This window comes from Anneissia japonica, unplaced genomic scaffold (assembly GCF_011630105.1).
Source record: "Anneissia japonica isolate Jap-2015-1 unplaced genomic scaffold, ASM1163010v1 scaffold287737_len543101_cov190, whole genome shotgun sequence".
In the NCBI taxonomy this organism is placed as follows: Eukaryota; Metazoa; Echinodermata; class Crinoidea; order Comatulida; family Comatulidae; genus Anneissia; species Anneissia japonica.
The window spans coordinates 64,262-80,261 of record NW_022726340.1 but is presented as its reverse complement, the minus strand read 5'-3'; the positions used below and the strand labels follow the sequence as shown (position 1 = coordinate 80,261).

General features: G+C 32.6%; 1 protein-coding gene across 1 annotated transcript; it reads left to right on the top strand.

The window, feature by feature from the left end:
- Window positions 1–1,056: 1,056 nt before the first annotated feature.
- Window positions 1,057–14,361, top strand: LOC117113101 (ras-related protein Rab-1A). Its single transcript, XM_033256333.1, has 7 exons — window positions 1,057–1,225; window positions 6,003–6,075; window positions 7,461–7,508; window positions 7,807–7,854; window positions 8,518–8,613; window positions 10,170–10,301; window positions 11,303–14,361. The coding sequence occupies exons 1-7, from the start codon at window positions 1,203–1,205 to the stop codon at window positions 11,504–11,506; spliced, it is 624 nt and encodes a 207-aa protein (XP_033112224.1). The 5' UTR covers window positions 1,057–1,202; the 3' UTR covers window positions 11,507–14,361.
- The last annotated feature ends 1,639 nt before the right edge of the window (window positions 14,362–16,000 follow it).

Below are 16,000 nucleotides of genomic sequence, written 5' to 3'. Positions count from 1 at the left end.
ACCCACCAGTCCCCCTCCGCCATTTTAATACTGCTAGATACGATCGCAGTCACTTCATGTCTTCAGCAGCCAGTAAACCGGCGCACTTTCATCTGTCCACGACAGGGGCCGAATGAACCAGTACTTTTCTTTTACATTGTTTTCTTTCTCCATCTCCCCACGAAATCTTGATCGTGTTAAGTTTAAATTTGTCGATCTAAAATTAAGGTCTAGGCCAATTGTGATTATCCATTTATAATTCAGTGGTCACATTATCGATATGTTCTGGCCAACTGGGGGAGGGGGTGTCCCCAATATTTTATTAATCGTCCAGGCCTTCTGTCTGTAGCGCGGTCTGTAGGAGGTTTTATTACATTAGAATTGGAAATGAATGTAATTTTTCAATATTACATTAACTATTATTTTAAATTTTAGAGTAGGCCTAATACTAAATAGGCCTATTTATTTTTTATTTATTTATTTATTTTTTATTTTATTCAGGTATAAAAATAATACAAAAAGTAGCCAAAGGCTAAAATTATTGCATTTACAAAAATATAAAGGGCTTAATTACAAACAATGAAATTACACAAAAACATAAAAATTACAAATTAAGAAAGAACATTTACAAAATACATAAAAGATTACATTAAATATATAAAAATATAAATAAAAATACTAATTCTGAGAAACCAACAATTTGGCACTCATGAGTCCGAAAGCCGGTGTTGCATTGGTCCCAAGAGCAAGACAGACCAGGACCGGAGAGGATCAGGAATTGAGCAGCCAGGTAATATATGGAATTGGTGAATTCTGGTAACTTATGGTACGGCAACGTTTTGAGGTGATAAGTGAATTATGTCTTAAGTTTTTGTTATTAGGATTTGATGGAGGAAGCATATTTGGCATTTAGAGACTGCCTGGATCATTAGTCACCCCCGACGTGGCCCAGGACTCGTAGAAACTTTTTGATCATACAGCACTTAGCGCCACCAACAATTTGATTCAATATCACATGATGCCACGTCGTTTTGATTCGTCATAAACCAATTACCCAATCCCCTCTCCGACGTAATGCTAAATATCCTTAGATATGACGCCATTTTGAACTTCCTCCAGATTTCGCTATAAAACACATCGTATTTGTAGTCATTGATCTCTCTATAATTTAACAACCTTTGAAAAAAAACCCCGTTTTCACAGAAAGAGGTGGTAACCGTGTTATGTCCACTATGAATCCAGAATAGTAAGTTAATATTGAATATTATAAATGTAAAGGAAATATGGGATAATTTAGTCGAGGTGAGTCGAAACAGTGTTCGGGTTCAATTGTTTGTGCCGACCCATCGAAGTGCAAAGTGTCCGGGAATAGGCTTATGATGTAGAGTGTTGTCTGTCTGGACAACACACCTTAATTATTGATTGTATATGATGCTAACATTACATAGGTTTTAGGTTTTTTAAAGAGTGTGTATTCAGTATACTCCACTGTCTGCCGTTATATATGGCAGAAGGAAGCAAATGAAGGTGTTACATTAATTGGCCAGGCCCATCGTCCACGGAAAACTAACCACTTTTCATCAGGGAGGCAATTATATTGATTGGGTAGGCTAGGCCTAGCTAGGAGCCCAAGCTAGGCCTCCCTATCTCGCCTAACATAATCATGATAAAAAAATTTAATATAAATTTACCTAACCTAGCTTATTAGGCTAGGCCTACATACTATATTATTATAGCCAACTAGGCCTAGTAGGCTAAGCCTATGCCAGATGATGCAGTCCAACAAAATTGTCAATATTCAACAAGGAAGTTCAATTGACAGCATTGATTCCTTTGACTTCATGACCGATTATTTAAAGGCCTATCTTAATGCAGCCATCAGTTGTATGACGCACAATACGACCCCGAGAAGGGTGCGTCACTTGTCTAATGTGCGTAGTACATATGCATGCCATGGCGCAACCGTTGTCAGAAATGTGAATGACTATTATTGTCTGAAATTGATTCTCCAAAAAATTATTTTAGGACTGCCACTTTTACCGTGACGGCTTGGCCTAATCAGCTGGCCCCAGCCTAATTGGGTATGGTCTGCCTTTGGCTTTAGCAAATTCTTTATATTCTTCAAATCTATCATGAACGATACATTAAACTAAATCTAAATCATATTTACCTTTGATAAAAACAACCTTTATTGATTAAATGTACGTTGTTTTCATACCAATATTCGGTGGAATTCCTAAAAATGTAAGGCTTAACCATCTGCCCGGTGAAAAGTTCACGTACAACACGTGTTGTGTTAAAAAACATTTATATCCCACTGGAAAATGGAGAACTTGGACATGCCTTAATTATTCTTAACCATCTAATCACTGAATTATGAATACTTAGTAATCATACTAATAATGATTTTATTATTTGGGGGATTTATTTATTTATTTTTGGCTGCCATCTGGTTAAATTTATTGTATTGAACTGGTACCAAATTGATTTTATTTTCACGAAATACTGTAGTACTGTACAGGTATTACTAGTAGTGGTGATACATGATGCAATTATACTAACTACTGCATATCATTTTCTCAATAATATGGTAAATAACCACAAACCTCAAACACACTATTAAAATTGTTCTACATATGTGCTTACTGTAGGTCAGTGACCTGCATGGATATAGTATTAATTACATTATCCAGCTCATGATCCTGGTTTCAATAACAAAACTTAAACCCCAGCATTTTATTACACTGTATGTTGCCATGCCATGCAGATGTTTCCTATCCAAATAGCATAGTTGTCATTTGATAGAAATACCAGTATAATACCTAAATGGTGTGTGAAAAAAAAATTCTTTACTCAAATTAATTAATTAATTAACAGGCACATTCTACAGTACAATGCACATAAAATAGAAATTGCAGCATTCTGTCTGCTAAAGGGGCAAGCAATTTGAAACATAATATAAAAAATAAGACCCATACGAAAGTATAATAAAAAAAAAATGTACTTTATATAGTATCCATTCATACCATCAAATAAGTATCAAAACTACTAGAGACAGATCCAATGAATTCAGATTTTTCCGATAAGTCGAGACCTTTTTTATAGTATTCAATTTTTGTTCATTCATTTGAAGCCTAAAAAAAGAAGCTTGGCAAGTACTAATGTACACACATGTGGTGACTAATTATGTATTTCAATGAAAAGTAACAATTGGCACATCTATATCGCACATAATTGGAGTTCATGCTACAGTATATCATAACAATTAATATTTATTGCGTTTCAAGGTTATTAATTGTAGCATTTTGAGGTGGTTTATTCACTTATTTTGAACACTTCCTGTTCTCAAGAAATTAGTCTCCCATGAATTTCATCTGACATCCATATCATAAATATTATGCCTTTATTGAAATAGCATATAAAACATCTGCTCTCTGGTTAATTCAGTGCAAGTTGTAGAAATCACATGTTAAGCTACAGTTAGCTGTGCATTAACTTGTATTTTGTACAGGATGGTCTGCACAATTAGAAAATTCAGCTGACTGCAGGTTACCATAATAAATTATAGCAATGCTTAACATTGTTTCTTGTATCAAGCTATAATCTAAGGAAATCGGATGAATTAGTTGTGGTAGTGATGATAATCAGTGAACATCACAGAAATGATTGGTTGGTATTAATTATTACAATGACATTTTTTGAGAGATTTAGATACTTTGTAATATGTAAACTCTGGTGTGGAAGGCTGTTATATATTGTAGGTCCTGCATAGAAATAGTACTGTATAGGTCCTTACTGCAGGACTTGACAAATTTTCTAAGTTTGCGGGTATAATTAAAGAACATTACCGAGTGCCAGAAAATATTTTGCCTACATCATCACTCTTAAATGCAAATGTGTTACATACAAGTCATTACTATGAATCTCTGTAATTAGTGCCACATATCTAAAGATTTTACTGTTCTTAGTTCCTGCTAAATACAAATTCACCACATTTTAGAAGACGTTCAGCATTAGGTGATTCAGACGATGATGAATTTGAGGTTGATGGAGCATCCTCATCAAGATTACGATGTCCTGACAGCAGAAACTGCTTTACATCATTTGAGGTTGCGTATGCAGCACTCAAAATTAGGGATAAAGCATGGCGGCAAAAAATCGCCGACGTTAAAAAATTGACGCCGGTCCTACGTCGGCATTTTCAAAAAGTTGTCAAAGTACTAGCCTACGCGCGCCTACGTGGACCATTGGATCCCCAGAGTGCTGTGAATTTCTAGGTAGACCTAGGCTAGCCGCAGTAATAAAATAAGCACTAACCAAGGATGTTGAAATATGTTTACATGTTACTTTTGTGAAAACAAATTAAAACTAAAATACTCTGGGCATATTTATCCCTAAAATAATAGCCACCACAGTCAAAAGGATAGCAAACTTTGGTGATGACGAACACGCTCGACTTGCTGTTCTTTCTAGGAGATGTTGGCAACGCACTGCAGAACGTGTGAGTTGGGGATCGTCTTTCACTTTCACTAAAATCAAAGGAGAATACAGACAGAACAGCTACATGTGTGTAAGGGATTAACTTAGAAGTTCCGTTTTTTTTTTAAATTAGTGTAATTTATTCGTGAAAAGTAGCAGTACGTTTCTGTTAAATTGGTGTTTGAAAAGTAAATGCTCGTCGGCAATTTTTTTGCCGGAGACGGGTTCCTAGACGCCGGCATTTACACCGGCACTGCCGAATGCCGACGTTAATTTTGAGGGCTGCGTATGTTAAGTAACGCACAACATGCTTTTTGGCAACTTGAATGAAGTCGGTTGTGTGTGTGTTTGGCAAAGAGCTGACATTTGTCCATCTACTGTACCATTAAGTTTATCCTTGTCAGAGATTTCTTCTGCAGAGATGAACTTGACGTTGATTGAAGTACTGTAGCTCGTCTTCTTGCTTCCTCACTGAACAACTTAGCATCATGAACAACTGCTCCTATATAGTTTTATCGATTTGTACACAAGGCGTTTTTATTTGCCCAACAACTCCATCAACAGCTCCATTGCCGTGACTTGTGGCAAAGAAATTCAAAGTAACGTTACTGTTGTAATCGTCCTTGAAATGTGTGATGTTTTCTAACAGATATTTCTGCTTAAATTGACTAGTGGCACTGTCAGAAAAGAATGAGATGGAACTTAGTTCATGGCAGATATTCTTCAAGTCTTGTATTACTGTATATGTTCCAAAAATGTTGCCACTGCATACTTCCCATGATTTATTTTATTTAATAGCCTACTGTAGAAAGTCTCTGATAAGATTTATGTTGAATAACTAAGGAAAATGCCTGGTGCAAGCTCCGTCACTTTGATTTTGTTAATTAATATGGTCCCACAAAGTGATAGCCATTTGTAGAGAAACAGTGGGTGATTTTGCTGGTATAAATGTCAATGTATCTCCATGATCTGATTGTTCAGTTTTTACTAGTTCCGTTGATACTAATCTTGTTTATGGTATGAATGAGTTATTTGTGATAGTTGATGAGAGAGATCTTTATTTACTATATGATTTGGTTGTGATGGTGTAGATGAATATGATAAAACAATATTTGAGTAATTATAATAGTGTTAACAAACATTGAAAAATGTTGTAATTTAATGATTATATGATGTTATTGGCTGTGAACAAAATTAAGCCAAAAATGTTAATATTAAATATATTAAGAAGATATTTTATATCATTATTATGTTTTCATTACTTGATGTTCATTTCCTTCCTTCAATGAACATTTGATTGATTAGCATTTGTGATGAATTAGCTTAAGTATCCATCAACACGTCATGTGATATTTTCAGTTGACATTCTGCCTTTCGCAGAATGACTACAGAATAATGAATTAGATTCAGACATGACCGACAATGAAAGTTAACCGTAATTCAAATGTATAAAATAAACATGCTATCAGGACTGACCATTTGAAAGGATACTGTATAAGCTTCAGGTAAACAGTTGTTAAGTAATTATTTTCTCTCTCTTTTAGTGATTACCTGTTTAAATTACTTCTAATTGGTGACTCTGGTGTTGGAAAATCTTGCCTGCTGCTACGATTTGCTGTAAGTATTCTGTTAAGTGCGTCTGTCAATTGTTAAAGCCCCATTCCCGGCAAAATTTCACTAAAAATGACTTTTTTTAGAAAATATGCATTTGCATTACTCCAATTATTATAAGTCATGGAAAAATATTGGCATGAATTTTAGTTTTACGCAAAAGAATAAAAAAAATGAGAAATACAGACTATTTCTCATAAAATATTACCATTTTCTCAACGAATTCATCGTTACTAGGCAAATTCAGAGGTTGTAGATCACATCCACTGGGATACTCTCGCTTTTATGTATACTTTATACAGTCAATAAAGAGCGCCCTCTCTAATGAGATTACTTTTTGTACTTCGCATCTCGCACAATGCGGTCGTTCGGTTAGGCTGAGATATGTTTGTTTAAGTGTCAAAATATCAGTCAGAATCAGTTTTTTAACAAAGTTGAAGTAATTCCTATGAAATATTATATTTCACAAGTGTCAATACTAGCAAACGGAAAATATCATGTCAGCCGTTTTTATGTGTGATAACAGAACATAAATCGAGGTAAGGCTAGGCCTAGCCAGCAGCGTTGGATAGGCTAATGTTTTCGGCGCCTACGATATTTTTTCTCACGACCTATCGCAAAATCAACATGAAAAATTCATCCGCATTTATTTTTTGTGTGGAACACAAAAAAATCAAATTTCAGTCTTATTTTACATTTTTTTCATTCTTAAACTAGCAATTCCGGATTATATTTATAAATCTTTATAACATTATACAAAAATTAGATTTTTTTTTTTAAATTGAAATTTTGCCGGGAATGGGGCTTTAACTGCCTTTAAATGTTTTAACATGTACAGGTTAACAAAAAAAACTTATTATAAATCTATGAATTACACTTGTGTTTATAGACTAAAAATATATAACAAATAAAGTAAATACAGTAAATAACACTCATCCCCATGACAGTCAACTATCCATGCACTCTATAATATCTGATTTTCTCATCTGTAAGTTCTAATTTAAAATTCATTATTTTATTTCCTAATAAAGCACTGTCCACAATCCAATTTTCATTGATGAAAAAACTGTTGTATGCCCATGTATACTGTAGTAGTGATGTTCCTGTGCAGTCATGATGTGATGTCATCATGACCATATTTAGGCGTGCAACAAATAAATAGTTAAATAAAATGTGATAGTCTGGACTATTGCTTGTGATATATTGTGGATGTGTTCAATATTTTTCTTAAAAATTGTCATATCATATTTTTAAAGACCATATTGTGAATGCCTCAAGGTTTGTTATACCTGTAGTGTTCTGCAATTTGTAAGTTTCATGTCTGACTCAGTAAGCCTGTATAAATAATTGTTGATGTTGACATTAATAATTTGTTTCAATTTTACTCTTAGGATGATACATATACAGAGAGCTACATCAGTACAATCGGTGTAGATTTTGTAAGTACTTCGTAATTTGATTGCACTGTAGCTGGGGCTTAATTGTATATTGCTGCAGTGTATTAAATAAGGGACTAATTGTTTTATACTATGTGTTTAAATTTTTCAAGGTGGATAAGACATTATAACAACAAATTAAATTCCAGATAGGATATATTTTTCTGAGTATTTCTCTCATCAAGGAATATTTATTCTTATAGGAACTGAATGCATGTTTGGTAGATGATCTTTAGAGGTTTGTATTTTTCTTGTCAAGTTGAGGTGACTTCTAATTAATTATTTTCATTTATCTTCACAGAAAATTCGTACCATAGAATTAGATGGAAAAACAATCAAACTGCAAATAGTAAGTTGTTCTGACTAGCCTGATTATTCATTATATTTCGTCATAACTTTTTTTTTTAATGTGGCCAGCTCTGCAAAACCATACATTTGTTGGTAAAATTCAAATTTATGATTTTAGTGTTTTTTAATTCTATGTGTTAGTCTTGAAAATAAAATAAAATTTCATTAGAATTGGTTGAGTATTAACAAATTCTTATTATTTTATTTATGAATACCAGATTCATTATTGGATAGGAACCAACTTATATCATTCTTATATCTCTGTTTGGTCTAATATTATTATAATAATAATATAATATTTATTTGAACATACACCTTTAAATCGGTGGCACTCAATAAAAATTAGTGTTTTCACAAGATAACAACATACACAGAAAAACTTATAATTATTAAAATTGAGAACATAAATCAATGGACAATAAACAATACCAATGATTTTGTTAATATACCATGGTATGTAAGTAGAAAGAACGGAAAAGAAAAGCTAAAAAATAAAGTAAATATAATATAATAAAGTAAATAAATTTATAAATGATTGATACTCTTAAACTACTGTAATGTCAATACCGATTTTAATATCATGAAATTAGGTTTAAAAACACTGTAACTATGTTAACATTGTGTATTTCTAAACTAACCTAGTGAAACATGTTTGTGTTTGTAGTGGGATACAGCAGGTCAAGAAAGGTTCCGAACTATAACATCAAGTTATTACAGAGGTGCACATGGGATTATAGTGGTGTATGATGTCACAGATCAGGTAAATGAGAAACATTTAATTTATGCATATTTTTATTTATTTTTTATTTCATTCACATCTAACAGCAAGTAACTAACAAATTACAGAATGGTGGATGCTTTATAAACCAAGTCTCTTTATGAGGCATAGGGAGTGGAGTTGATTTCAGTTGTGAGAAAATGTCCTGCTGTTGCAGGAATTAACCCAAGACCCTGTGATTAAGTTTTTCAACTCTTGTCGTATTTCTTTGCATATTTGTTACATATTAACTCATGTATTTTAAATATTAAATTCTCTCAAAGAACATATATTTACCGACAACTTTTAAAGATCTAATGTGTTGAAAGAGGATAAACTTGTAGAATTCGATATTAGAATGAATTTGTGTACTGAAGTATGAAAAACAGTTCCTAGGAACAGTTCTTTAAAAGAATGAATCCATATGGCTATAAAAACCGTCCATAAAAAGTGATCTTTTGTCATGCTGAAATCAATTGTGTCCAGAAAGCAAAGAAAGTGTTTTTGTGGCACAGTTTTAACTACACAAATTGCAGCCCAATACGACCTACTTCAACCTCGACCTAGAAGAATTGTTCTTGAAAAGTTATTTTTATTGAAACTCGCTGTCCTTATTTTAATACCCAAATACCAACCAGCAGTACAAGAACCATTTTTAACTCAATTTTCAGTAGAAACATGCATTGAGTTATTAGATTTTAGTTTGAATCAAGAAAATTATTTCCTTGTTGATTAAGAAATTTTTACTGAATAACATTAATGTATTTTCTTCATGGTTCTTACTCTTATTCGTTTATTGTTTAAAACATCACAAAACACATACACAGATGACATCCAACTGGGTGAGTAGGCTGGAAACGCAAAGTGAACCAAATCAGTGTAACACAAGGTCAGCGTTTCCCACTCACCCAGTTTCACATAAAAAATATTTAAAATTGATTAAAATAAACTTTGAGCATTTTCATATTAAAGATTTACATAAAATACCACCACATAAAAAAATTCCATCAAAAAATATAATGTAAAAAAAAACAAAAAAACATAAGAATAAAAATGAAATAGTTGGTAATAACTACATAAGGAATTTTCATGCATATCTATCTGCAAAGAAACTAATTGTTTCTATCATATGTACCTTAGACTGTAATGGACCGTTCCACTAACCCCTAACCCTTTCATACTGTTGCAGAGGTCCGAATGACAGGATTAACATTAGGGAGTGTTCGATTTACGCGACGATGCGACTCTAGAACGGATTGACTCGTGTGTGACCGTCCTACGTTCTCTGCACAAAAAGTTAATTTTGCCAAATTGCATCCTAGAATTCACACGACAAGGAGAATTAACATTCTTGCATGCACAGTTGAAATATTAGTGATGTCACTACTTTCTAGATTCTACCGTGTTGTGCTCCCTGTTATGTACACACATGTATTTGTGGGACCATACTTGTGTTTGTGGGACAAGCACATACTTTGCATCTTCCAGTAGTCTTACAATGTTAGCGTTTTCTATCAGGAAACGGACACATTGCTAACTATTTATTTGTATCATTGCAGGAATCATTCAACAATGTAAAACAATGGTTACAAGAAATTGATCGTTATGCGTCAGAAAATGTTAACAAATTACTTGTCGGTAATAAATGTGATTTGACAACAAAGAAGGTTGTGGATTATACAACAGCTAAGGTAAAATTTGTTTGTTTCATTTATCATACTCAATAAGGCTATGTAAACAAAACATTCCTGATAATACTTTTCCAAGAAATATTACATGTGCGCAAGTGTATTACATTCAGAATAGGGCAACTATTAATTTCTAAGCTCTCTACATTGCAAATGGTTGAGTGGTAAAGTAGGAGTGCACAGTGCATTGGCTCTGGTTCGAGTCCCTCTTTAGTATGGTTCAGCCTGTAGAACCAAGTCTTCTCGTACTCAGTGTCGGAGGATCAGCGTACACATCTAACTTGTGCGCACTTTAAAGTTTTTTTAACTAGGGTTTAATCATGCACTTACAAAAGTACAAAACAATATTTTGTGACCACTTTTTAGTTTTTAAGGCAAGATCTTTTTTATACCTTGTTTAGCGAGCCTGCTGACTTCAAATATTGATGACTTCGAATAAAAATAAAATTTTATTTTTGGTTAATTAGCACACCAGCCACCACGAAAGTGTGGAAATTTCAGAAAAAAATTAAACTTTTTCTTTATTTTTATTACGCACTCCGCTGCCTTGAAATCTTCAAAGATAAGATATGTATATTTCTTCCTAATTATGTAAAAATCCTAATTTTACATTCACTAATACAATTTTATTTTCATTTTCTCCTCCGTCTGGATGATTTTGTCAAAACTATTTGCTAAACACAAAAACAAAATTTTATTTTTATTTTTATTCTGTCCTCCTCCGATAATCTATAAAAAAAATAAGTACGCGAAACAAGGAATTAAAAAAGTATTGCCTAATTGTGAAACTTTATTTTGTGAACAAAATTTCTAAAATTAAATAGTCTATTTTGATGCTCTATTTCTATATATTTTCAGTGTGTGTTATTCTGTGCAATCTGTGTTTTTGTATTTTCTATATTTTGGTAATCTTTTATATTGTACCAGGAAAGCATATTTCATGTATTGTATTCATTACAGTATATGACTAATAAGTTGAACTTTGATATTATTTTTATTTATAGGAATATGCTGACCAGCTTGAGATACCATTCCTTGAAACTAGTGCAAAGAACGCAACTAATGTAGAACAAGCATTCATGACAATGGCTGCTGAAATCAAAAACCGCATGGGACCCGGCAGTGTACCGTCATCAGAGGCCTCTAGAGCAGTGAAGGTAACGCCAGGAACGCCAGTCAATCAGAGCAGCGGCGGCTGCTGTTCTTAAGCGACAGTTGCCGGGACAGTTTAAGCGTAGAATTTAAAAATTGAAATAACTCAAGCAACATCCGATTGGCTCGCGCATAGACTTTGTCGTCAATGTTGATGGGTGTCTAACGCATTGTAATTTGCTATCACACCCGAAGTAAAAAAAATAACAACTGATCTGTTTTTATCTCCAGAAACCCCTCTTCTCTCCCAATTTCTGTCCGGATCATTAGCCTTGTCCAGCTTGTTTGATAAAAAAAAAAATGTTTACCATGATAAAATTATTAATAATAATGGACCTTTGATAACCTTATTCTAAGGATAGTGTAACAAATTTAGTATAATTTATATTAACATAGATATATGTATGCACGTATGTATATGTGTACATGTGTATTATATAGTTATGTAAATATATTGGAGTGTGCAGATACACAAACTCACACACATACACAGATATATATGTCTGTGGGTACATATTACATAACAGTAACCAAATACTCAATTAGTATTGAATACCTAGGTCTGCTTAATACACAATGTTATTTCATAAGTTGCAGTTGTTTGAATGGTGGACCTTACTGTAATTTAACTAAGATAAAGTAATTCTTAGTTTGAATGCCATAATATATCTTTGTATAAATGATTCTTCCAATTCTGTTGATTAATTAACTTTTTTTTTCTGTGGATGGTTTATATGCACGTGATATTTGATTCTGGAGCAAATACGAGATGGCTAGTAGAAGTCCTGTGTATTTGTAAATATTTTGAGCCACAGTTTGAAATGATCTGCAATGTTGTTAAAACTTTAAAAGCTTGTTGATTTTATGCACTAAGCTTATTCTTGTCACTTTGGTCCTGAAGCAAATGTCACGCGATTTAACAAATGCTGATTTGTTATTGGTATGCTTTCTTAATCCCACAAACATTCCAAATGCCCTTAAATGATTCGTCACACACTAGGAACGTGTGTAAAAACTGGAAAAAAGACTATTGACAAAAAAAAATTAAAATAACATATTTTATTGAGTATATACATTCATGGTGCACTTTACTGTCGTAAATTTGATACCTCCATCAGTTTAACCTAGATAGAGTAGTAGATACAAATATTGAAAGCTTAGTTCATTTACAAATTACATCATCTTTCACATTGAGTGACTGTTGCTTAGATTTTTGTCCACTATTCATTTTTTTTTTTGTTTTTTTTTTTAATTCCGAAAACAATGGAATTATATTGGGAGGTTTTTATTTGTAATCGCAACCTATTACATCACGAATAAGCCAAGTAGTGATTTAAGACGGTTTTTCCTGGAAATACCCATTGTTAACACTCTTAATTTGGATTTCTTTATTGTAAAATTGGTATTTTATATATATATTTTTTTTGATTTAACTGATTTGGTTGAAAACAGATGAAAACTGTGTAGATGGGAGGATGTTGGTGTAAACCTTAGTTTTTAGAATAGTAGTTTCAATGATATATCTGAAGGAGGGAAGAAGACAGGAAATGATGACTTAAAGCCTAAGAATTTTCAAAGCATGATATACAGTATATACTATTATTTAGGTCTATTAAGATTCTTCAGTTATTTTGTTCCCTTAAGGCATATTATCCAAAAATGTAAATGCTTGATTTTCAATTAACTAATTCAACTTGTATAGAGCTCAATTGTTAAGATAATGTTGATAAAAGGCAAGCAGTTGCAAACATACAGGCAACTTGTTGACGTTTAATAACAATATGTATATTATATCTTGATTTATATATCCATCTATGTGGTTTTTTTTTGTTTTTTTTTTTTTTCATTTCTTAAATTAGCATTTTCTAGGGAAAAGAGATGATTTGTTAAAATTTGTCGCGATATTTTGTGTGAATGTGCCGTACATAGGGTTCTGTTGTACATTTGATAACGTACCATTTAGTGAATCTGAATATAAAAAAATAGGCATGGACAAAACGGCTTGCTATATAATAGATGTAAACTCCTGCATATATGTGTACAGATAAAAGCATTTTTAACACAATACTATTATGATCACAAGGGATACATTACCAAGAGACTTTATGATGAAGAGATGAAAATTAATGTAATATTTAAGACACCTGATCTTTTCACTTAGCGGGTATTGTATAATTGTACAAATTTAGCCTGCAATATAATTAAATAATCTACATTATGTTTACTGTGCTTATATATTGAACTGAGTATTTAGATCAAGTGCTTTTGTTGTAGATCTTGGTTTATTTTATTTTTTTATTTATTTTTTTTTTGGAAGGTGACATTGTATTTGTCACATGTAAGGAGGAAAAAACTATTAAAATTGGAAGATGACAAAAGACAGTAGAAGACATAGTAATGAAATAGCTTTTTTTGTAATGTACTGGTCACCTGACTGTTGTGTGCTTTTTAATGATCCTCAGTAGCTGTATTAGCAATTGAACTAGGTGAAAAAAGCACTTTTCTTTCAAATAAGGGAAATTCTTATGTGAACAATACAGTCAGAATTTCAGAGTGTCATTCACACATTAGGAAGATCACGCCACGCTTTCCTCCTGCTAAGTTAGACTACTTAAGTAGGACGTCTCTCTTACGAAACACATTTTATTTGTTGTTTCTAAATTAGGCTTGTGACTAGTGAAACCAGCATCACATTCACCAGACTTCATGTACGCTGCAAACTACATGCACATGTTGTCCAAGCCTAGAACATGTGGTTAATCTTTCTATTACATTATAAATATTAATGTTGCATAAACACTATAAATACATTAAATTGTATATGTAGCATTGAATTAACTAAGCAATTGATTAAAAAGAAGAGTGTAGGGATATGGTTAATAAATGTGGATACTCATTAATAACTACATAACAGTGACTACATCTGAATAATTATGTAGAAGGAATGAGTTTGAGAGAACAGGATTCTGATTATGAAAAGGATGGCTGATAACTGTGAATGTGGTCAGTGCAACTTAACGAATTAATGAATGGAAAAGAATGCACAACACTGGAAAAATACACAATATTGATCTTTTGATAAAATTGCGAAAATATTACTCTGAAACTAATTCACTCAACTGTGACCGTTCTCGGCCCAAGCCATGTACTCGATCTTTGTGTGCGCAGGTGACTATGTGACGTTATTACGTCCAGATCTTTGCGCAATCAAAACTTGTTGGTATGTTCATAATGTCTCTGGCTTTATTCCTGTAGCAGATTACATTTTTGGTCCACCTTATTAACTGCAAATTGCTAGACAGTTTATTTTGATATCCTTATACACTGCATTTTGTGACATTACCTGTTGTATGGATAGATATAGACAGTATCATAACATCTGAAAAATGAAATTAAAACATTGATTACTACGATTGAAACAAATACATTTTTATTGATTAATTGAATGAATAATTACAATGAAAACCTCCCATAATGTTTGCAACCAATTTAATGGTCTGTGCAAACAATGTAGAAATGGCATTATTAATATCTATGCATCTATTGAGTGGCAGTAAAGAGTACTTTCTTTTTACTAACTTTCAATTAAAAGCAAGTATAACTTAGAAAAACCACCCCCACAACACAAAGAAAGTTAAAAATTCATTCCGTTTTCCCGTAGTATAGGCCTAGTCTTTTATGATTTCAGTGAATCCTCGAAATAGAAGTCATAGGCCTATGTAGAAATATCGTGTTTTAGATTAAAAACTAGTTTGAATTATATCAACTAGCAATAATGTTTGCCAAAATTTAACAGACAACGAAAAATACTTCACAGTAAGTCCATAAACAGCAAATTTCGAATCGTTATATAGCAAAGATAACTGTGTTTTTCGTCGAAAACATTGAAAATTGTCAGGCGCTTTATTGCCGCAAGTACGACTAAATTACCCCATCGTTGATATTTATGCTAAATTAAGTTTACTGTTTCAATAAATATACTCTCATTTGCTGGTTTGTAAATGAAAATAGTAAAGTAATATCGTATCGTATAATATACAAGTGAAAACTATATAGGCCTACATATGGCAGACGATCACTTTCATGTGCAACTCATGTTTTATAGAACACCTCTTCACATAAAGAACTGCCATAAATGATATAAATTTCCAAAAAGAAACTAAAATCACCATCACAATAATAGCAATCGACAACGCTGTTATTACAATTATTAGTATCATTATTGAAGAAAAAATACATTTAAACTGATTAAATTTTGATAATGAGATTAACCATTTTGTGCACTCGTCATTCAGCGCCACGAAACATTACTTTAAGTGATGGATTTTGGCGATATACAAGTTATATCGGTTGGTTGATTGATTGATTGATTGATAGTGGTGTATACACTGATGTGCAGTCAATTTAATATGCACATCATTTGATGCATTTGCTTGGACAAAGTTCGAAGGAGATCCAAGCACGGAAAGTGACCAAAGTGCCGGCCAGAAAAAAAAACCTGTGCAAAAACCTGGGAAAACAGGATAGAAGAAAAATGGTTTTTCTGCTAA

Bases quoted from the DNA above. Each gene is read 5' to 3' on its own strand.
- LOC117113101 (XM_033256333.1), top strand. From the start codon at position 1,203: ATGTCCACTATGAATCCAGAATA. The intron at 7,855-8,517 runs GTAAGTTGTTCT...TTGTGTTTGTAG, and splicing joins AAACAATCAAACTGCAAATA to TGGGATACAGCAGGTCAAGA. The intron at 8,614-10,169 runs GTAAATGAGAAA...GTATCATTGCAG, and splicing joins TGTATGATGTCACAGATCAG to GAATCATTCAACAATGTAAA.